The following is a 23,180-nucleotide window of genomic DNA, read 5'->3' on the forward strand; positions in this document are numbered from 1 at the left end:
ATAAAACTGGGGGGAATATGAACATTCAATGGCACAAAATATTCCCCCAGAGAGAGAGAAACAATGATTATCCTGTAAACACAGGGCGACACGCGAGCCAAGAGAATAAAAAGGTGGGGACGGCCAGGAATGTGGCGTGAGGGGCTCACGAAAATACACACTGGACCCTAATGAGGAAAGCAGATGACTGAAGCCTTTGCGAGGGTGTCAGAAGCAGAAATCAGATGACGCGTGAAGGAATGAGATGGGCGAAAGGCGAGGAGGAAGCGGCAATGGAACCCCGAAGCACACAGGACTAGACTGCGTCGTGGAAGGGCCGAGATCGGCCAGGTGAACCCCGCCGCGAAGTGAAGGGCCTGCCTGGCACTGAGCCCTCCAGCAGCGTCTGAGAGAGCCAAGACCTACAAGTGCGAGCTCCACACCGGGACTGACCCAGGGACAGACCAAGAATTCTCAAGGGGCCACGTAGACTACTTTCTCAAGGACTTCCCCGAAGTTTGACTTCTCTTTCCTAAAACTCATCTGCCTGACATGTGCTTCAGGTTAAGGAGTCAGTCAGGCTCCCCTTTCCCTCATCCCTTCTTCGCTTCCCTTCTGTCCCCTTTACAGCACTGTGCCTCTTGCCCAGCTTTCTATGGTGCATCTCCCCACGGTATGGAAAAATATAGACCCTCGGGCAGCAAAGAGGGGGGCCTAAAACCACTGGGGTCCTCATTCAAGGCATCATAAACCAGACACGAGGCTTTGGGGCTTCCCTGTCTTATGCAAGTTTCTGGTAAGGTCATGACATCAGAAATAATGGCATTTCGTTTACTGGAACTAACACTCATGGCATTAGAAATACGGAGTTTCAGCCTTGGCAGGAATGAGTTTTGACGGAGAAATCCTGACTCTTTCATTCCCCAACCACTGCAAATGAATGCCTTTTCCCTAGGCAGAGTCTTGTTACCACAAAGCAAAGAGAGCATCAGAAGGCAACACCGAAGACTGTGGGGTCTTCTCTCGCCCCAGGGGCACTCTCCAAGCAGGCTGCCGTGCCTAATGCCACCCCCACCAACCGTTTGAGAAGAATTCTAAAGCAGATGGTTGTCATGAGATGTGTATCACATTCATTTCACTTCAAAAACTAAGTCAAGGGGCGCCTGGGTGGCTCAGTGGGTTAGGCCGCTGTCTTCAGCTCGGGTCATGATCTCAGGGTCCTGGGATCAAGTCCCGCATCAGGCTCTCTGCTCAGCAGGGAGCCTGCTTCCTCCTCTCTCTCTCTCTGCCTACTTATGATCTCTCTCTGTCAAATAAATAAATAAAATCTTAAAAAAAAAAAAAAAAAAAAAAACTAAGTCAAATGACTTCAGACCAAAAGCAAGCCTGGCCTGGATGATTTACTGTTCACCCATTAGAGCCACTACGGCAGGTCAGCCGTAGACAGTTTCCACAAACTGAACGACCTAACTCTGCAGCTCCCAGGTCTGGCAAAATGTATTCAAAATATATGATGTGATACAGTTTTCAAACAAAACTCCTTATTGGCAGAAGTACACTAAAATGAACAATATTTCTCGATCATTTCTAAATACAGCCAGTTAAACAAGATACTTCTAAGGAAAAGACTAACGTGTATAAGAAGAGTCATTGGATAAATTTCAGAGAAACTCTTTTTGGTATACTTGATGGTTTCCAATTCTCTGCTTTCAACAAAATCAAGAGCAGTATTTAAAATCTTACTTAGTGTTACTGCTAGCTGGTAAACCATTAAACATTATTGTGATGACAGACCAGTATATAATTTTTAGCCTAAAACTCAGGAGGACGCCAATGAACTGAGAGTACAGTTATAACAAAATTTCTTACTATCTACTTATTTAGGTCAATAAAATTTCCCCACCTTTAACTCTCTATTAAAAAAACATGAAGATTAGAGTTGAGGCTAAACCTTACTTCATTTAGTCAATAAAAATATTCGTCCACAGACATATAAACTAATTAAAAGAACAGTTCTGGGGCGCCTGGGTGGCTCAGTCGGTTAAGCATTTGACTTTTGATTCTAGCTCAGTTCTCAATCTCAGGCTGAAGTCAAGCCCCATACTGGCCTCCACACTGGGCACAGAACCTACTTAAAAACAAACAGTTCAATCATTTCATTAAGAGATGCATGTCCAAATTTGAAAAAATGTTTTAGGTAGTGTGATATACTAGCTAAACATATGTAATATAAATGTATTTAGTTTGTAATATATTTTGCATTTAATCAACTGTGTACTATTAAGAACTGTAACTTCATCTAAAAACAATATTAACATTTGGAGACTTAAAGAAAACTGTCAGTCTCGGGTGCCTGGGTGGCTCAGTGGGGTAAGCCTCTCTCTGCCTTCGGCTCAGGTCATGGTCTCAGGGACCTGGGATCAAGCCAGGACCATCATCGGGCTCTCTGCTCAGTGGGGAGCCTGCTTCCCCCCAACCCTGCCTGCCTCTCTGCCTACTTGTGATCCCTCCCTCTGTCAAATAAATCAATCTTAAAAAAAAAAGAAGAAGAAGAAAACTGTTGGTCTCTTTTAAAATTCAATTTATGGGGGCTTCTGGGTGGCTCAGTTGGTTAAGCCTCCGACTCTTGACTTCTGATCAGATCGTGATCTCAAGGTCCTGAGATCAAATCCCACACCAGGCTCTGCACTCAGCGAGGAGTCTGCTTGAGATTCTCTCTCCCTCTCTCCCAGCCCTCCCCACTGCATGTGCACACTCTCTAAAATAAATCAATCTTTTAAAAAAAATTTCCATTTGTATGCATATTTGTGCAGCAGATGACAGTGTTGACCAAGCTAGATCTGAACAAGCAAAATCCGTAAAAGATTTTGAGGCACAGAGTTATAATCATTTCAAAAATAAAATTCTCTGGTATTATTCAAACTCATTCCCAACACATGACTTCACCAACAACTCACTCCACTTTTCCTATTCTTATATCAAAATTTGCTTTGGAAAAAAAATAATGTTTTTATTATGAATTATGAATAACACTAAAGCAAACTTCTAAAATGTGAGAAGTCAGATTATTTTAATCTGTAAAATATTCATGTGTAATAGGTTTAACATGACATAAACCTTAACAGACATCCAAGCAGCCAAAAACGAACTTGCTCTGTACTTGAAGAACTAGCTTCCATGCAAGGTTGGAGAGGTGCGGAGGGGTGAAGGACCCAGCAGCCGCAACACTACACAGACCTCAGCCCTCCAAGGGAAATGGGAACTCGGCGTGATCGTCTCCACTCCACAGAGGGGGCACTGAGGCTCGCTGGTTAAGGAACTCATCAGGAGGCCACTACTAGCAGTGAGGTTCCCACCAAGGCCTGACTCACAGGGGAAAGCTGTTTTCCGCCCAACTGGGTCTCTTGGGGTGGTTTCTGAAACAGAGACTCAACTATGCTTCATGATTTTGTTAATTTACTTTCTCATGGTCTAATTCTTTGAAAAACTGAAGCCGATACAATAGTAACACAAACTGGGAATCTGAGAACATTTCATCCCTGTATTATAATGGGTAAGAAGAGCTTAATCTTAAAGTGACTTAAACTTAAAGTGACTCTTGTTACTGATTACCGTATGTCCTTCAACAGTTACTGCTTTCCAACATGCCCCTGAAATGTCCTGCAATCTATAATCCTCTGTTGTGATTTGAGTCCTATTTCTAAGAAATCAGACAGAAGCTTATCTGGACTGAAAAACAAACAAACAAAAACCCCACAAGGGTATACACAGGCAAACCAAGGATAAAAAACTAGTGAATAAATGAGGAGTATGGATCTTGGCTGTGATGAGCTGAAATTTTTTTAAATTACTGTTATGTTAGTCACCATAAAGCACATCATTAGTTTTTGATGTAGTGTTCCATGATTCATTGTTTGCATATAACATCAGTGCTCCATGCAATCCGTGCCCTCCTTAATACCCAGCACCAGGCTCACCCATACCTCCTCCCCTCTAAAGCCCTCAGTTTGTTTCCCCACGTCCATAGACTCTCATGGACCATTTTTCCCTTCCTTCTCTTAATGTCCTCCATGCTACTCCTTACGCTCCACAGGTAAGTGAAACCATATAAGACTTTGTTTGACTTTTAGCATAATCTCCTCCAGTCCCATCCATGTTGATACAAAAGTTGGGTATTCATCCTTTCTGATGTCTAATATTCCATTGTGTATATGGACCACATCTTCTTTATCCATTTGTCTATTAAAGGGCATCTTGCCTCTTTCCACAGTTTGGCTATTGTGGACATTGTCGCTATGAACATTGGGGTGCATATGGCCCTTCTTTTCACTACATCTGTATCTTTGGGGTAAATACCCAGTGGTGCAATTGCTGGGTCACAGGGTAGCTCTATTTTTAATTTTTTGAGGAACTTCCATACAGTTTTCCAAAGTGGCTGCACCAATTTTCATTCCCACCAACAAGTGTAAGAGGGTTCCCCTTTCTCCACACCTTCAAGAACACTTGCCATTTCTTGCCGTGTCGATTTTTGCCATTCTAACTGGTGTAAGGTGGTATGTCATTGTGATTTTGATTTCAATTTCCCTGATGGCTAATGATGATGAACACTTTTTCGTGTGTCTGTTGGCCATTTGTATGTCTTCTTTGGAGAAGTGCCTGTTCGTGTCTTCTACCGATTTTTTTTTTTTTTTAAGATTTTATTTATTTATTTGTCAGACAGAGATCACAAGTAGGCAGAGAGGCAGGCAGCAGGCAAAGAGAGAGAGAGAGGAGGAAGCAGGCTCCCTGCTAAGCAGAGAGCCCAATGTGGGGCTCCATCGCAGGACGCTGGGATCATCACCTGAGCCAAAGGCAGAGGCTTTAACCCACTGAGCCACCCAGGTGCCCCCTTCTACTGATTTTTTTTGACATGATTATCTGTTTTGTGTGTGCTGAGTTTGAGAAGTTCTTTATAGATCTTGGATATCAGCCCTCTGTCTATAGTGTCATTTGCATATCTTCTCCCATTCTGTGGGTTGCCTCTTTGTTTTGTTGACTGTTTCCTTTGCTGTGCAGAAGCTTTTGATCTTGATGAAGTCCCAAAAGTTCATTTTCCCTTTTGTCTCCCTTCCCTTTGGAGACAAGTCTTGAAAGAAGTTGCTGTGGCCAATGTCAAATGTCTATTAAAGGGCATCTTGCCTCTTTCCACAGTTTGGCTATTGTGGACATTGTCGCTATGAACATATGCTCTTAGCTTTCCCCCATGGAGAATGAACATATGCCTATGTTCTCCTCTAGGATTTTGATGGATTCCTGTCTCACACTGAGGTCTTTCATCCACTCTGGATGAAAAAACAAAGAGTTTATCTTTGTGTCTGGTATAAGAGTACGGTCCAATTCCATTCTTCTGTATATAGCTGTCCAATTTTCTCAGCACCATTTACTGCAGAGACTGTCTTTTTTCCACTGGATTTTTTTCCTGCTTTGTTGAAGATTAGTTGACCATAGGGTTGAGGGTCCATATCTGAGCTCTCTACTCTGTTCCACTGGTCTATGTATCTGTTTTTGTGCCAGTACCAATGCTGTCCTGGTGATCACAGCTTTGTAATATAGCTTGAAACCAGGCAACGTGATGCCCTCAGCTTTTTCTTTTTCAACATTTCCTTAGCGATTCGGGGTCTTTTCTTGTTTCAAATTTTAGGATTGTTTGTTCCAGCACTTTGAAAAATGCCATTGGCATTATGATTGGGATGGCACTGAAAGTATAGATTGCTCTGGGTAGCATAGACATTGTCACAAAGTTTATTCTTCCAATCCCTGAGCATGGACTGTTCTTCCATCTTTCTGTGTCTTCTTCAATTTCTTTCATGAGTGCTTTGTACTTCCTAGAGCATATATTCTTTACTTGGGTTAGGTTTATTCCAAGGTATCTTGTGGTTTTGGTGCTATTGTAAATGGAATCCATTCTCTAATTTCTCTTTCTACAGTTGTATTGTTAGAGTATCAGAAAGCAACTGATTTCTGGACGCTGATTTTGTATCCTGCCACATTACTAAATTACTGTATGAGTTCTAGTAATTTGGGGATGGAGACATTTGGGTTTTCCACATAGAGGATCATGTCATCTGTGAAGAGAAAGTTTGACTTCTTTGCCAATTTGAATACCTTTCATTTCTTTTTGTTGTCTGATTGCTCTTGCTAGGCCTTCTAGTACTGTGTTGAACAACAGTGGTGATGATGGGCATCCTTGTCATGTTCCTGATCTCAATGGGAAGGCTCTTAGCTTTCCCCCATGGAGAATGATACTCGCTATAGTTTTTCATAGATGGATTTTATGAAGTTGAGGAACGTTCTCTCTATCCCTATACTCTGAAGAATTTTAATCAGGAAAGGATGCTGTATTTTGTCAAATGCTTTTTCTGCCATCAATTGAGAGGACCATATGGTTCTTGTCTCTTTTCTATGTCTTCTGTCACACTGATTGATTTGTAAACATTGAACTACCCTTGCATCCCAGGGATAAATCCCACCTAGTCATGATGGATAATCCTTTTAATGTACTGTTGAATCCTATTAGCTAGGATCTTGTTGAGAATTTTGGCATCCACATTCATCAGGGATACGGGTCTCCAATTCGCTGGTTTTGGGACCAAGGTAATGCTGGCTGGCCTTATAGAAAGAGACTGGAAGTTTTCCTTCTGTTTCTATTTTTTGAAACAGCTTCAGGAGAACGGGTATTATTCCTTCTTTGAATGTTTGGTAGAATTCCCCCAGAGAATCCAACAGGCCCAGGACGCTTGTTTTTTGGGAGGTTTTTGATCACCGCTTCGATCTCGTAACTGGTTATTGGTCTATTCAGGTTGTCAATTCCTTCCTGTTTCAGTCTTGGCAGTTTACAGGTTTCCAGGAATGCATCAACTTCTTCCAGGTTGCTTAATTTATTATGATATAGCTGTGAATAATAATTTCTGATAATTGTATTTATTTCCTTTGTGTTAGTTGTGATCTCACCCCTTTCATTCATAATTTTATTAATTTGGGTCCTTTCTCTTTTCTTTTGGGTAAGTCTGGCCAGTGGTTTGTCAATCTTATTAATTCTTTCAAAGAACCAGCTTCTAGTTTCATTAACATGTTCTACTGTATTTCTTTTCTTTTTTTTTTTTAAGATTTTATTTATTTACTTGACAGACAGAGAACACAGGTAGGCAGAGAGGCAGGTAGAGAGAGGAAGGGAAGCAGGGTCCCTGCTGAGCAGAGAGCCCGATGCGGGGCTCGATCCCAGGGTCCTGGGATCATGACCTGAGCCGAAGGCAGAGGCTTTAACCCACTGAGCCACCCAGGTGCCCCTTCTACTGTATTTCTGATTTCTAATTCATTGACCTCTCCTCTAATCTTAATTATTTCCCTTCTCATGTGTGGGTTAGGTTTAATTTGTTGTTGATTCTCCAGATCTTTAAGGTGTAAAGACAGTGTGTGTATTCAGGACATTCCTATTGTTTTGAGTGAGGCTTGGATGGCTATGTATTTCTTCCTTAGGACCACCTTTCCCATACGCAGTAGGTTTTGGATCTATGTGTCTTCATTCTCATTGGTTTCCATAAATTGATTAAGTTCTTCTTTGATTTCCTGATGGGCCCAAATATTCTTGAGCAGGATGGTCTTCAGCTTCCAAGCGTCCGAATTTCTTCCAAACTTTGAAATTTTAATTTTAAAAGTATAACATGGTTTTTAGTAATGTACGTAACTGACACTATTTTCTGTTTACTTAATTCTGTAACTGTGTCAACCCAAGTGCACCTGACTAGCTAGTCAATGACTCAGTGCCCCACACCATGCTTTCTCCTTAATTCAATAAGGTCATGAGGAAGAAAAAAGCACACTCACCTGATAAGCACGTCATTAGGCCCAAGGCCAGCATAGCCCCAGCCAACACCGTCAGCCGATTATAGCGCATTGCCATGATGGCTGCTATAAAAAATGTCTTATCACCCAGTTCAGACACAATGATAACTGATATGGCAGCAACAAATGCATGGATAAATCCCAAGTTCGTCTGAGTAGCTGGATCTTCTTTATTGCCATGAACCGGGGCAGCTGGTGTAAATCCTTTCTGAAATAAAAAAGATACATACAGCTGTATCAGCTATTTTTTGGAAAAAATCGTTACTTAAAATTCTTTTAGTTTTGGATGTGAATTGAAGTTTTTCTGTCACTGTCATTAACTCACTAAGGACTCTGAAAGCCATTTGTAACGACCGAAACTTCTAACTGATAGATGCTACAATGCAGATCCAAGTATAATTCTGCAAAATAATTTTTTAAAGGAGACCAGCTACAGCCAAATATTAAAATTACTCTATTTCCCAAACATTTGAGATTAGTTCTTAGCTATGTCTCATTCAGATTTTTATTTGTAACTTGAATGGAAGAGTCAGATATGTTTACCAAACATTCAAGTCAAAGAAAGCAGAGAGAAGCTGCTTTAACATTTTACAGGACAAAATAGAGGATAGAAAGTTCTCAACAGGCTAGAGCAAGAAATGGCTCTAGCTGTGATTTAATATAGCTGGACATAAAAATACATAAAGAACTTATAAAATACCAAAAAAACCCAATAATCTGATTAAAATGGGCAGAGGACCCGAACAGATATTTTTCCAAAGACATCCAGATGGCCAACAGCCACATGGAATGACGCCCCACATCACTCATCATCAGGGAAATGCAAATCACAACCACAATGAGGTACCACCTCACACCTGTCAGAATGGCTAGGATCAAAAAGATACACATGTTGGTGAGGACGTGAAGAGGAACCCTCGTGCACCTGGTGGGAATGTAAACTGATGCAGCCAATGTGGAAAACAGTACGGGGGCTCTTCAAAATCTTAAAAATAGAACAACCCTATGAACCAGTACAGAGTATTTACCCAAAGCAAACAAAAACGCTAATTTGAAAAGATCTATGCACTTCTATGTTTACTGCAGCATTATTTAAAATAGCTGGACAGGGAAAGAACCTAAGTGTTCACCAACAAAAGAAGAAACAGTATTTTCTCTCTCTCTCACACACACACACACACACACACGCACGCAATGAATATTACTCAGCCATTAAAAAAATGAGTCTTGGGGCGCCTGCATGGCTCAATCCGTTAAGCATTTGCCTTGGCCTCCTCACGTCATGATCCTGGGGTCCTGGGATCAGGGCCCTGAGTCGGGCTCCCTGCTCAGTGGGAGTCTGCTTCTCCCTCCCCCCTTACCCCTGCTTGTGTGCTCTCTCTCTAATAAATACATAAAGTCTTTCAAAAAAAAATGAGATCTTGCCACTGCAACAACATGGATGGACCTAGAGGGTATTATGCTAAGTGAAATCAGAGAAAGACAATAACATCTGGTTTCACTTACGCATAGAATCTAAGAAACAAAACAAAAAAGCAAGCAAAACACAGGAACAGACTCATAATTGCAGAGAGCTGATAGTTGCCAGAGGGGTGGGGGTAGGAGGGCGGGCAAGATGGGGGAAGGGGAGTGGGGGTACCGGCCTACAGCTATGGAGGGAGTGCATCATGGGAAAGAAGGGGACAGCCCCGGGAATACGGTCAATGGTGCATGGTTACCTTGTCTGGTGAACAGACAGTAGGCACACCTGTGAGGTAGCAAACATACAGAGCTGTCGCATCACCATGCTGTGCACCTGAAACTCATGTAATGCTGCGGGTCAACTACACGTCAATAAAAAAAATTAAAACTGTTAAAAAGATGTACACATATAGAGCTGGATATATGATAGTGCTATGCCAGTATCTAAACAATCCTAGGAGGTGTCCTGTGGTCTAATAAAAACGACAAACCTGGGGCGCCTGGGTGGCTCAGTGGGTTAAGCCTCTGCCTTCGGCTCAGGTCATGACCTCAGGGTCCTGGGATCGAGCCCTGCTTCGGGCTCTCTGCTCAGCGGGGAGCCTGCTTCCCTCTCTCTCTCTGCCTTTCTCTCTGCCTACTGTGATCTCTGTGTTAAATGAATTTAAACACACACACACACACACACACACACAAACGACAAACCTAAGTCTTGGTTGGCATTAAGGTCACTTTAAGCTGAAATGTGACCATGCTCCAAGAAGCAAGAAGTACCTGAAGTACTTTTTAATCGGTAGGAACAAGTCCATTATTCTGTGCTGCCCAGCTGCACACTATCTGTGCAGTCCTGCACAGTTCTGGGGCACCACCGTGGAGAAGGCCCTGCCCCCTGAAGATCATCCCAGACAGAAGAGGCTCTCAAGCTAGATAGAGGGTGGCAGGCTGTTGTGAGGCCACGACCAGCCTGTGTCAGCTAAGAATGTTTTTTATAGAGGCATCTGGGTGGCTCAGTCATTAAGCATCTGCCTTCAGCTCAGAGCATGATCCTGGGATCAAGTCCCGCACTGGGCTCCCTGGTCCTCAGGAAGCCTGTTCTTCCTCTCCCTCTCCCCCTGCTCGTGGCCCCTCTCTGGCTACGTCTCTGTGTGTGTCCAAAAAATAAAATCCTTAAAAGAAAGAATTTCTTTTACATTTTTAAGGGGTTCCAAAAAATAAAAAGAGAGAGAGAAGGGGGAGAGATGGAAGAAGGAAAGGAAAATTATGCAACAGAGATCTTAAAAACCTAAAATATTACCTGGCCCATTAAAAAAAAAAAGTTTCCAACTCAGGCTCTAAAACAATCAAAGAAGGGACAAGGAGAAACCAGGTGCCTATGTTCCCACGGCCGCAAAAAGTCTGCGGGTCTGTATCTACACTGCAGGGCCCCAAGAGGTAGAACTAGAAAATCACAGGTGCTAGCTTTAGGGGGCAGATTTTAGCTTACCCCAGAGAAAAGAGTTCTCCCCCAAGATAGCCATGTGAAGCCATACTGGATGGCTAGAGAAGGCAGCCAGTCTCCTCCTCTGAGTTCCAGAGAAGAGGACCTCCCCTCACGGGACATGCACTGTGTCAGAGGTCCGCCACCGGGACCATTTTGTCTCTCAAGGGTCTTAATGCAATGTCCAGAGACACTGTCACAACTGAGGGTGAACTCCTGGCATCTGACAGGCAAAAGCCACAGGTGCTGCTATGGACAGATCGCCATGCTCAGGACGGCCCCAACCTCCACAGTGAAGAATTCATCTCTAGTTCCCAGGCTGGGAAACTGCAGACTAGACAAATCGCTTTTGAATGTCCCCTCCTAGCCTAACAGCCAACCTTTAATTAACTTTTAAAGCCCATGAATCTCTAGAAACCTAAGAGATGAAAAAGAGAAAGAAACTCCAGAAACAGATATGATATTTGACAGGGTAAAAAACAGAAGTATTTTGATTTACAAAGGTCCTACTCAGAGATGTCAGAGGTAAGAATAAAATTCTAAATTCTTAGTGCACACGGCATTCCTCAACTCACGACAGGAACGGGAGTCCCAATTCCACAGTAAAGATGAGCAGGATTTAAGCATTCATCAGACGAGACCTCTGAGCTAAAAACTGGGGCAATTTAATGTTTTAGAAAATATCTGATGTTAGGACTAAATCAAAAGGACAGCCTTGGAAGCCAGCTCTTTATTAACCAACTACCATTTTAAGAAATTCTTGCTTTCTTGGGCACCTGGGTGGCTCAGTTGGTTGAGCGACTGCCTTCAGCTCAGGTCATGATCCCGGAGTCCAGGGATGGAGCCCCGCATCGGGCTCTTCTCAGCGGGGAGTCTCCTCCTCCCTCTGACCTTCCCTCTTCTCCTGCTCTCTCTCAAATAAACAAACTCTTAAAAAAAAAAAAAAAAAAGAAAAGAAAAGAAAAAGAAATTCTTGCTTTCTCTCCATGACCATTTTAGCTCCATCTATGCTGACAGTCCTTTAAAGATGAGCTTCCTTTCTCTTCAAATACCCTAGATCATTAAGCATCATTAAAAAAAATAAGCATTTCAACTTGGCTCTCATTAATACAACCATTTTCCTCCTGTATGAAGGAATTTCACTGTAAAGTATTTAGGAGCTGAAATCCAAGAAAATGTTTAGGAATAAATATACACCATTTATAATCAATTAGCTCTAAGCTCAAAACCAGAAAATGTTTACTTTTAAAAACACAGGGATCAAAACTGCATATTCTCCCAACCTTATAATTCCCAACCATAAAGCCCTGGATTTATTACTCAGCCTGTTTCTCTGTGATATGACGACAAAATAAAACTTGCCTTCCAAGGACAACAAAACAAAAAACCACATATTCTTAAAAACTTGCTATATACACAACACAAGAAAATCAACCTGCAGCTTTTATCATATATTAGGCTAGTCTTGGATATCCAAAAAAATAGTGTTAAACCACCAACCACTGTGATAAGAATTGAAAACTGAAGCATCAGGGTATTACGGAGGTCGATTTTAAAACTTTTTTTTTTTTTTAAAGATTTTATTTATTTATTTGACAGAGAGAGATCACAAGTAGGCAGAGAAACAGGCAGAGAGAGAGGAGGAAGCAGGCTTCCCTGCTGAGCAGAGAGCCCGATGCGGGACTTGATCCCAGGACCCTGAGATCATGACCTGAGCCGAAGGCAGCGGCTTAACCCACTGAGCCACCCAGGCGCCCTCGATTTTAAAACTTTAAAAAATTTTTAAAGTGCTAATAACAAGGTGAGAAAATGATCACTGGTTGTCAAAGACCTAACTGCTTACAGTGTGCAGGGAGCATCTCCTTTTTCTAATTCACCTTCAGGATAACTTGCAGCGGTTTAATGCGTGGCTCTGGAATCAGACTGCCCGGGCCCACAGCCAAGGCCTTACCACTTACTGTACGACCTTGGGCCCCGAAGCTTACCTCCCCGTGACTCAAGCTGCAGGGCTGCTGTGAAAATTAAATGAGCTCCCACACAGAAAGCTTTAGGATGATGCCTAGCCACACAGCAAGCACTCAGGGACACACAGCAACCACAACGTACCACAATGGCCAGTTTCATCCCTGTAAAACGAAATTGGTTCGTTAAGTTGGTCACTAACAATGAGCCTCACGGTCCCTATGGAAGGATGGGCCAGAGCACCAGTGTCCAGCAGAAAATAACGCAAGCCACAGAATTTACATTTTCTGGTAACCACGTTTTAAAAATGTAAAAACAGATAAAGTTATTTTTAATAGTATTTTACTTAACCCGATATAGCCAAAGCACTACTCTGGGAACACGGCATTCCTTTTTCTCCACACCGGCATCTACCTACTCAGCACACCCAGCTCACGCACGTCCCCACTTAGCCAAGCCACAGTTTTCCAGTGCGGAAGGATGGCCACATGGCTCCGGCTAAAGTTCTGGGCAGCGCAACACAAGAATCTGTTGAGCTTCTGATAACCAGCAGCCTTAAGTCGTGCAGTCCTACCGCCCTTCCTACATCCTTTTTCTGATTCGCCTTGGTTCCTCAAGATCCAGGTTACAGAGAAGCTCGTAAGCAAGGCCTAGCCCGACACCTCCCACCCCTAACCACCTGCGATCCTCAGGAGAAAGTGAATGCATTCCGTGGGCACGGCAGGTACACGTCTGAAGTGAAGTTTACCACAGGAGCCCTAGGGGAGTTCATCTCTCTGTACTAGAAGCATGTGCAAATGTACTGTCATCCGTAGTAAGAGACGACAAAGTAATTAAATGTCCATCGACAGGGAACTGGTTAAACAAAGGGTCGCTCTGTGTATCAGAATGTTTTTCTAAAACAGAAGAAAAGTAAAAATTAGAATGTTTTCTTTATACCAATAAAGAAAAATCGGGAAGATATTTTTAAATTAGAAAAAAGCAGCTATTATGCGTGTAGTCATTGTATGTGTGTGTGTGGAGGGGCGCGGAGGGAGGGTAGTATAGTTTGGTATCGCTGTTAATGCACGCCAGGTCTCAGTGATCAGTTAACAGAGGGTGTTTACAGGAAAGAAACCAGGATGACAACAGGAGTCGGCAAACTTTTTCTTAAAGGGACAATGTTTAATCTCACGGGCCACAAAGTCTCTGTGGTAGTAACTACGTAACTCCAGATGTTGGAGCTGGAGAACAGCCACAGAGAAGACTTTAATGAAAGAGCATGGCTCTGCTCCAGTAAAAAACTTTTATGGGGCACTTAGATGGCTCAGTGGGTTAAGCCTCTGCCCTTGGCTCAGGTCATGATCTCAGCGTCCTGGGATCAAGCCCCAAATCGGACTCTTTCCTCAGCGGGAAGCCTGTTTCCCCCCCCTCTCCGCCTGCCTCTCTGCCTACTTGTGATCTCTCTGTTAAATAAATAAATAAATAAAATCTTAAAAAACAAACAAAAACAAAAAACAACCTAGGAGTCAGTGGTAAAATGTAGTCAGCTGACTCCTCAAACTAGAATACAAGAGGAGGAGGAGACATACTGTTTCACTCTATGTTCTTTGCACTTGTGGGGTTTTTTTGGGTTTTTTTGGTGTTTTCCATACACATGACTACACCTGCTGTGTATCGCTTCAAAAATCTCTCGACCCAATCTCTCGCTCTGCTTATGGAGAACCAATTCTTCAAAGGCTATTCATGGGTTTCAGGCAGGTTCAACCAGAAAGCAGGGGCTCTGCACCCCTTCACTGCCTGGCAATCTGGAGGAGCTACACCTGTGGGGCAACCTTTGACCAACGCTGGAAGTGGGCTCTCATTTTGTCAGCCTCCCTGAAGCCTCAGCAGGATTCGGGACCAGCCGCTCCAACTTCAAAATGCACCGGGGCACATGCCCTTACCTCACTGCGAGGACCGACAACTGGAAAGATTACAGGCATGTTCTGAGAAAAGGGAGTAAACCCATCAGATGCATGGCTGGGGTAAGACGAGAAAGATAAACTGAGCCGAGAGTGAAACTCCTGTTTGTTCTGACCAGCAAGAAGCCCTGAAAAGTCTGAGCAGAAGCCACAAATGCGATCAAGGCACTGTGGCTAATAGATCAGGGCAGAAAGCAGAGAAGGCTGGCAGCCACTGGACCAGTGAATGAGATCAGCCGCATAAGACCAGTGTTGAAGACACTTCAGAGAAAGAACAATTCTGCACATGATGGAAAGGGAAAACATCAAGAGAACTTTAAAAAGTGGTGGTGGTGGGCCGGGGGTAGTGGGGGGAATGGATCAAAGACGATGGTAAGGTTTTCTGCTGGGTGTACTGGGAGGAATATTTATATTCCTACAAAGTGTGTGGGCAAGTGGGAAAATAATAAGGTTTAGTTTCAGATATGTTCATTGGGAGGCAGTAAAAAGCATTTCAAATGAAGGCTTCCAAGAGGCCACCAGAACTGGGACACCTGAGCGGAGTCCAGCCCAGTCTCGAGGTGTGCGTCTGCTTGCTGACAGCCTGCACTGATCAGCTAGGGCTCTGCGAGTAGATGGGATTTCCAAGGGGAAGGGAAACTAGATTAAGTTGAAAAAATGAGCCTTAGAGAAAGTCTTTACCAGGGGGAGGGGGCGGAGCAGGGGAGGGGCGGGGACAGCAACAACACTACAACTGTCTTAAACAATCAGAGGGCCAGGCAGGAGAGCACCACAGATGGTCAAGTTAGGGGCAGGCACCACTTGCTCAGCTACTAACTAGATACCAAGTATTTTAATATATGCTGTTTAACCAGCTTCTCAAAACACTGAGCACTGGGATACCTGGGTGGCTCAGTTGGTTAAGCAGCTGCCTTCGGCTCAGGTCATGATCCCAGTGTCCTGGGATCAAGTCACACATCGGGCTCCTTGCTCCGTGATGGGGAGCCTGCTTCTCCCTCTGCCTCTGCCTGCCTCTCTGTCTGCCTGTGCTCGCTCTCTCTCCCTCTCTCTCTGACAAATTAATTAATTAATTAATTAAAAAAAAACAAAAACAAAAACAAAAACAAAACCTGAGCACTGTTATCTCAACATAATGTTAAGAGGAGAGACTGAAACTTACTAAGACTCAAGGACATCCGGCCAAGATGGGGTAAAGGCTCTTAAAGAGGAGGGTGAACAGTGTGAAATGAGTGCTGAAAAGGACCCCAGAATATAGCAAGTAGGGAGGTCTAGGTACCCTTCAAAACCGGATTTCAGTGAAAAAACAAAGACCGAAGCCAATAAGGAAGACTAGAGTGAGGCAAAAGAGCAGTTAATTCCCTAATCCCCAGTGAGAAATATGGTCAAGGGGCGCCTGGGTGGCTCTGTGGCTTAAGCATGTGCCTTTGGTTCAGGTCATGATCCCACGGTCCTGGGATTGAGTCCCGCATCAGGCTCCCTGCTCAGTAGGGAGCCTGCTTCTCCCTCTCTCTCTGACAAATAATTAAATAAAACCTTTCCAAAAAATCTGATTTCTAAAACTGAAGAATATAAACAAACACAATCAAGTAGTTAGGTTATTGGTCTTTTTCTCCCCTTCTCCAAAAAGGAGAAGACTATGGGCTGGTGTCAGCAGACAGAAAGGAGCCGACCAAAGGGAGAGAATAAAGACCGTGAGGAGGGCGAGTAGCGGAGGTCGGAAGAGAACAGGCACAGGGACAGGGAGAAGAGGCGCGGGAAGGATGGCAGTCCGGCACCACACGGAGACAGGCAGGGAGTGGAGATGCTCCCGGGCCGCTCCCAGGCAGGGACTGTAACTGGGATCCACTATCCAGTTACACTGGAAGACCAGTCAGTGGTGAAACACCAGTGTCTGCCTTCGTTCAGATACCACCATTTCAGTATTTGAATTTGGGGGTCAGATGCAAATGTTTTATATCTTGAGATGCAAAAAAAAAAAAAAATTGCTGAATAAGACTCATACTCAATTAAAATTAGTTCCAAACTAAAAAGATGGAGCTTGGGGGGGGGGGCTAAGTTCTTCCTTTAGAAAGTGTTCCTTCTCTTGATCTTCAAGAGAAGGATGAACATGCCGACAAGGCAAACAATAGCTCCTACTTGAGTCCTAGAGTTCAGATGTGCACACCGTGGCAGTGACCTGAAAGAGAACCCCAGGGGCACCTCCATGAGGCTGCCCACACCTATGAAACAAGGACTGGTCTCCCTGCAAGAAAACAGCAAGAAAGCCAATCGACAAAGGTCATCATATAAGAGGTGAAATCTGGAGATAAAGGGGTCTAGAGGAAAATGTTTAGAATTGGCTGAGAACGGTCTCCTCACTGTTACTTTACCATATCAAGTCAGAAATGCCTTTCCCACAAGATGGAAAATGTGCACAAAAATACATGTGCAACTTAAATAAGACACCATGGAAAAACCTGGTTTTAAAAGACTTGTACAGGGGCGCCTAGGTGGCTTAGTGGGTTGAGGCCTTTGCCTTTGGCTCAGGTCATGATCCCAGGGTCCTGGGATCGAGCCCCACATCGGGCTCTCTGCTCAGCAGGGAGCCTGCCTCCTCCTCTCTCTCTGCCTGCCTCTCTGACTACTTGTGCTCTCTGTCTATCAAATAAATAAATAAATAAATAAATAATCTTAAAAAAATAAAAATAAAAATAAAAGACTTGTACAGGTGCCTGGGTGGCGCAGTCAGTGAAGCATCAAGACTCTTGATTTCAGCTCAGGTGGTGACCACAGGGTCCTGAGATGTAGCCCTGTATCCTGTGACCCGGGCTCCAGTTTCAGCAGGGAGTCGGCTTGAGATGCTCCCTCTCCCTCTGCCGCTTCTCCTGTTCATATATGCTCTCTCCCTAAATAAAAAGTTTTTAATTAATAAGCAAATATAAAAAATAAGAGATTGTATTTAAAGATAAAATTGTGTTTTATTATAAATTTCACGAGAATGTCTTTTTATCTGTGAATGGTTAGGTTTGATGTTATTTTTTATGTTACTTGTTAATTCATATTAGAATACTATGTATTTAACAGATTTTTGTAAATGCATTTTAATGAGTTAAATCTTATTTTTGTTAATTTTATAATGTATTTATAAAGTGAGATTTGAAATGTATTAAATGTATTTAGCTTCACTGATTTTTTTTAATTGCTTTGACAGTAGAATACCACCAAACAAAATCTGTAACATAATGATCACTTCATTTTGACAGAGCAATCATGAGTAAGACAAGAGTCACCCGACAGCCTCTATCTTTGCTATAAAGAGGCTAGAACTGAGCAGTTGGGGTTGGGCGGGATGGAGCATGAGTGCAACCTCATGAAAATGGAAAGATGTTTATAAAATTACCACACAGGTAGTGATCTGAAGGGGCACAGGCGCCCGAATGCTTACAGTAGCAATGTCCACAATAGCCAAACTATGGAAAGAACCTAGATGTCCATCAACAGATGAATGGATAGAGAAGATGTGGTATATATACACAATGGAATACTATGCGGCCATCAAAAGGAATGAAATCTTGCCATTTGCAATGACATGGATGAAACTAGAGGGTATTAGGCTGAGCAAAATAAGTCAATCAGAGAAAGACAAACATCATATGATCTCTCTGATATGAGGAATTTGAGAAGCAAGGTGGGGAGTTGTGGGGGGCAGGGAAGAAAATAATGAAACAAGATGGGATCGGGAGGGAGACAAACCACAAGATACTCCTAATCTCACAAAACAAACAGGGTTGCTGGGGGGTGGGGGGGTGGCGAGAGGGTGGCTGGGTTATGGACATTGGGAGGGTATGTGCTATGAAGTGTGTAAGCCTGATGATTCACATACCTGTACCCCTGGGACAAATAATATATATCAATACAAAAATTAAATAAATAAATAAATAAAATATTGCACAGAAGGCCTTCTCACAGTTCAAAGATAATAAATAAAAGAAATGTCAAGAAACAGTAAAGCAGAAATACAGTAACAAGAATTTGTACTGGGTGAGGTAATAGGCTTTTGTGGCTTTATCAACTGTGCTATGCAACCAGAGCGGTTCTGTGGACATCCAGAATATGCAGCTAACTGTAAACTGCCTTATAAAATCTGTCTGATCTCCCTCAACTAAATGGACCTAAGACTTCTTGGATTACATGCTCTGCCCAGGGAAAGAGAAAGAAAGAAAGAAAAAAAACAACTAAGTAAATCACTAGAAGCAAAAACTGCATAAATGAAAAGGATCCAAGTGACCAACAACTGCTCTTCCCATGAGTTTGTAAACTGGGGTTTATTTGTAACTGTCAGTAGAGAGTGAAGCCCCAACTTTTTTAGCTGATGGGGGGGGGGGGGCACAATGTAGAAAGCCCTGTCAGAAGTTCAGTTATCTTGCTTCAAAGTATCCTGAGGTGTAACATTTTCATAACACATCCTACATGTGAATGTCTACCAGTGAAGGAGAGATTCTCCTCCACCCATTTTCAGAAGTCCACTCTCACACAGCAGCATGAAAAAAAGTAAATTTAAATAACCTACCCTTTTAAAAGCTACTGGATGTAGCTGCAAAGCAAATTGGTTGAAACTTCCAGAGACCCAGCAACAATCAGCCCTTGCCTATATAGTTATTAAATTGAAGTCTGACCATATCTTATTTATAATAGGACAAAAAAACAAAGGATCCTTAAATTACGTAGTTTAGAAAACATGTTTTAAAAACATGTTTAACTAAAACATGTTTTAGTTTAGAAAGAAAAATCTCTTCCAAAATGCTGTAGCACCCTAGAGAAAAAACCTGAGCCTCATCAAAACCTTAGATGAAAACATGACTAAAACAAGATAATCAGATTCTACCACAATATAGAACAATTTAGAATAAATTCCTATCTTTGGGCACCTGGGTGGCTCAGCAGATTAAGTGTCTCCCTTCTACTCAGGTCATGATCCCTGGGATGAGCCCTGAGTAGGGCTCCTTCCTCAGCGGGGAGCCTGCCACTCCCTCTGCTTGTGCTCCCTAACACATAAATAAATAAAATCTTAAAATAAAAAAAATTCCTATCTTAAAAGAACCACCAAGAATACAGCTGACCCTTGAACAATGCAGGATTAGAGGTGCTGAGCCACTCCCCAACACACAGCGGAAAATCTGCATATAACTTTGGGCTCCCCCCAAAACTTAACTACTAATAGCCTACTGCTGACAGAAAGGCTTATCGATAACATACACTGATATCAATTAGCACGTATTTTGTATGTTACACACATTTTACGCTGTGTTCTTGTAATAAAGTAAGCTAGAGAAAAGAAAATGTTACAATCGTAAGGAAAATACATTTACAGTACTGTATTGAAAAAAACCCACATATTAGTGGACCCATACACTTCAAACCCATTGTTCAAGGGTCCAGTGTGTGTCCAAATATTTAAGACAAAAACTATATTATATTGTGCCTGTCCCTTCCCTTCCCATCTCCAGTTTTAAAGACAAGGATCCTTAAGTCCACGTAAATACAGTCATAGCACACTGCTGTCTTTATTTTACAAGGCTAGATTTTTCCTTGCTGCCTAAAAAGGTATTATTAATAGCCACACCTACCACTATTTATATCTCAAAAATCACTATGTGACTAAAACTATGATGATGAAAGGCCTGGAATGTTACATTCAAAATCTCTCTCACTCACAAAGTTACTTAACCAAAAGTAGTCTAGTTTGAAAAGACTGAGTTAACGACAGATAATGAGCTTAAATGACACAAACCTAAAGGATAAACACTAAGAATACATTTGATGAATCAGCATTTTAGTTCCATTTCATAAGTGGAAATGGCTAGCCGGGTCAGCTGAGCCCGGGAGTGAAAGGCAAGAGAGAAATCACTTTTAACTACAAGTTTTAGGGACGTCTTCAACGAGTAGGTATCTGCTGGTTCTGGAGAGGTGGGGACGGTTCGGACAGCCCGCCCCAAGCTCAGGAAGCATTTTTAGGGAGGCTCCCTGCTGGGGAGACGGGCCACAGAGTACGTGGCACATGTCCAGGCTGAGTGGTTTGAGTACTGCCTATGAGCAAGGGAGTGGTGTCCAAAAAGCCTGGAGGCTGACTTGGGCCAAATCAGGAAGAAATCTCAACATCCGGCAGAAGAGGATGGACTGAAGTCAGTATGCGGGGGCAACTCCCTGAGGGTTTCTGAGCAGTAGGAGAGAACTCCATTTCAGAAAGATGCGTTAGGCGGCGTCTGGCTAAATGCAGCCTGCCTGGGCGGAGGGGGAGAGGCGGAACCGCAAACCTCCCCCACGAGAAGAGACCCCAGAGGCCTCAATTCAGGAGTCCTAACTGGAAATGGGGAGAAAGCTTTCTGGCTACAGGGAAGGCATTTAAAAATGCCGCCGAGGGTCTGCATACAAGCGACTCAGTGATTCTAGTAACGTAAATTAAGACGTTACTAAGACCAAAGGGCCGGGTTCTGGCATGGTCGGGAATTTAGGTTTTGCCATCCCACACCGCCGCAGCACTCTGACTGGCTATTCCTCTGCATTCCCGAGGGCTACCTGCTGCAAGCCAGAGCACGTTTTTAAAAAAGTGAGAGTCACGCTCCATAATCCACATACATTGGGCAAAACACACAGGTCGTGCAAAGCTGAATCCGGGGAAGCGTCTGGGATGAGCGGCTTCAACACCGAAACGTCCGATCCTGTTATCCTCAGGGAACACGAAAAGCTTCCCATCGTCCTCGGTTAAAAACTTCCTACCCGGGACGGGTATCTGCCGCTCTTGAGGACACCGCGGGTCATCAAGAAGCCCATCCCTCGGCCGCAGCATCCCGGCGCCCCCGGGCGGGAAGCTTCCCGCGGACGCCGGGCTGGGCGCTCCCTTCCCCTCCCCCATAAAGAGCCGGGCGAGGCCGGGCCCGACCCGGGAAGAAGCGCCCTCCACCGTCTCCACCCGCAAGGAGCGGCGGCGGGCTCCCCTCCCCCTCGCCGGCCGCCGGGGCCGAGCAGGGCGCTGCCCGCGGCCGCGAGCCTGGTACCCAGCGCACCGGCTCCGCAGCCGGCCCGGCCCGTCCTGCTCACCTCGGCCCGGGCTGGCTCGGGGCCCTGCACGGCCGCGGGCTGCGGCTGCAGCTGCTGGGCAGGCGCCGGCGGCTCCTTGTTCCGGTGGCTAAGGTCTTCGTCGGGGACGGCGCGGACGCCGGTCGGGGCCCACGGCAGCAGGAAGAGCAGGAGCAGAAGCAGCTGGGGCGCCGATGCGCGGCCACTCCCCCGGGCCGCCGCCGCCATCCCGCCGGCCCAGACGGCCACGCACGGGCGCCGCAGGAGGAAGTGCCGGCGACGGGAAACGTCGACCCCAAGCGCCCCCGCCGTGCGTCCCTCACGCGTCGCCGCCGCCGCTCAGTGAGAAACCGACACCATGCGGGAAGTGGCAAGGACGCGCGAGAAGCTCAGGGCAGGCCGGCGTCCGCAGCGACCGCCTCGGTCCTCCCCCTCTCCCGCGGCGGCCACAGGACTCAACCAACTGTCTCGCGGCGGCCCAGCCCAATTCCTCGGGGCCCCGCCCCTGCCCGTGACAGCCTCCCATTGGCCCGGCGTCCTCCTCGGCGTCGTGACGTCCGCGGGCAGGTTGAGGTGCGGCTCGCGCCCTCCTCCCATTGGACCCAGCGCTCCGGGGAGGTGCCCGGCCGCGTGACGTGCCTCGCCTCGCATCCCTCTCGCGCTCCACGCGTATCCTTCCTCCCAGGTGTCCGCCTGGCGACCCGGGACCGCCCGGCCGGTTGCTTCTGCTCCCGCCCGAGTTTTCGGCCCTAATATCCCGGCCGGCCCACGCTTCCCTTAGCCCGTCCTAGGTGTTGAGTTAGTTGGAGCGCTGTGGTTACGTGGCGCGCGCTGTGGGGACCGCCACACCTAGCCCCGTGCCGCGCTCTCTATTCTCGGTGCCGCCTTGAACGTGCGGCCATCTGTGGAGGGTGGTGTTGGAGAGTCAAATGCGATTTAAAACAAATCTCTGAAATGGAACTTCGAAGATTAGAGGCGAAAATCCTCAAGACTCGTTTTTGATATTTGTTTGCCTGTAATTATCCCCAGACCAGAAACATTTAAAGCCTTTATTTTGGATTTTTTTTTTTTTTTTAAATTCCGCACCTATCTTAGACTGGTCTCCTAACATGTTTGGGTTTTGAAATTAGGTGTTTGGGTGGCTCAGTGTCAGCAACCAACTCTTGATTGTGTCTCAGGTCATGATCCTGGGGGCCTGGGATCCCAGCCCCAAGCTTGGTGGCGCTCCAAGCTGCTTAAGATTCTCTCCTTCTTTCTTTGCCCCAGTCCTACCCTCTCAACCTGCCTTCCCTCTCTATAAATAACAACAACAACAACAAAAAGATACTGAGTGTCTGGGATTTTTGGCAGACAAGAGTAGAAAACAGGAAAAGACAGTTGTTGGTTGGGCTTGAAAGTATTTGTACATCTTATACAAAAAAAGT

General features: G+C 44.7%; 1 protein-coding gene across 1 annotated transcript in view; it reads right to left on the reverse strand.

Moving 5' to 3' along the window:
* Positions 1-22,262, reverse strand: part of TMEM165 (transmembrane protein 165) — a 31,747-nt gene extending 9,485 nt beyond the window's left edge. The window contains exons 1-2 of the mRNA XM_082728658.1: positions 21,778-22,262; positions 7,843-8,068 (exon numbers count right to left, since the gene is read on the reverse strand). Coding sequence (XP_082584784.1) covers positions 7,843-8,068; positions 21,778-21,984 — 433 coding nt within the window. The 5' untranslated portion in view covers positions 21,985-22,262. The remainder of the gene's footprint in view (positions 1-7,842; positions 8,069-21,777) is intronic.
* Positions 22,263-23,180: the final 918 nt, after the last annotated feature.

The sequence above is a fragment of the Mustela nivalis genome (genome assembly GCF_964662115.1).
Source record: "Mustela nivalis genome assembly, chromosome: 4".
NCBI classification, from domain to species: Eukaryota; Metazoa; Chordata; class Mammalia; order Carnivora; family Mustelidae; genus Mustela; species Mustela nivalis.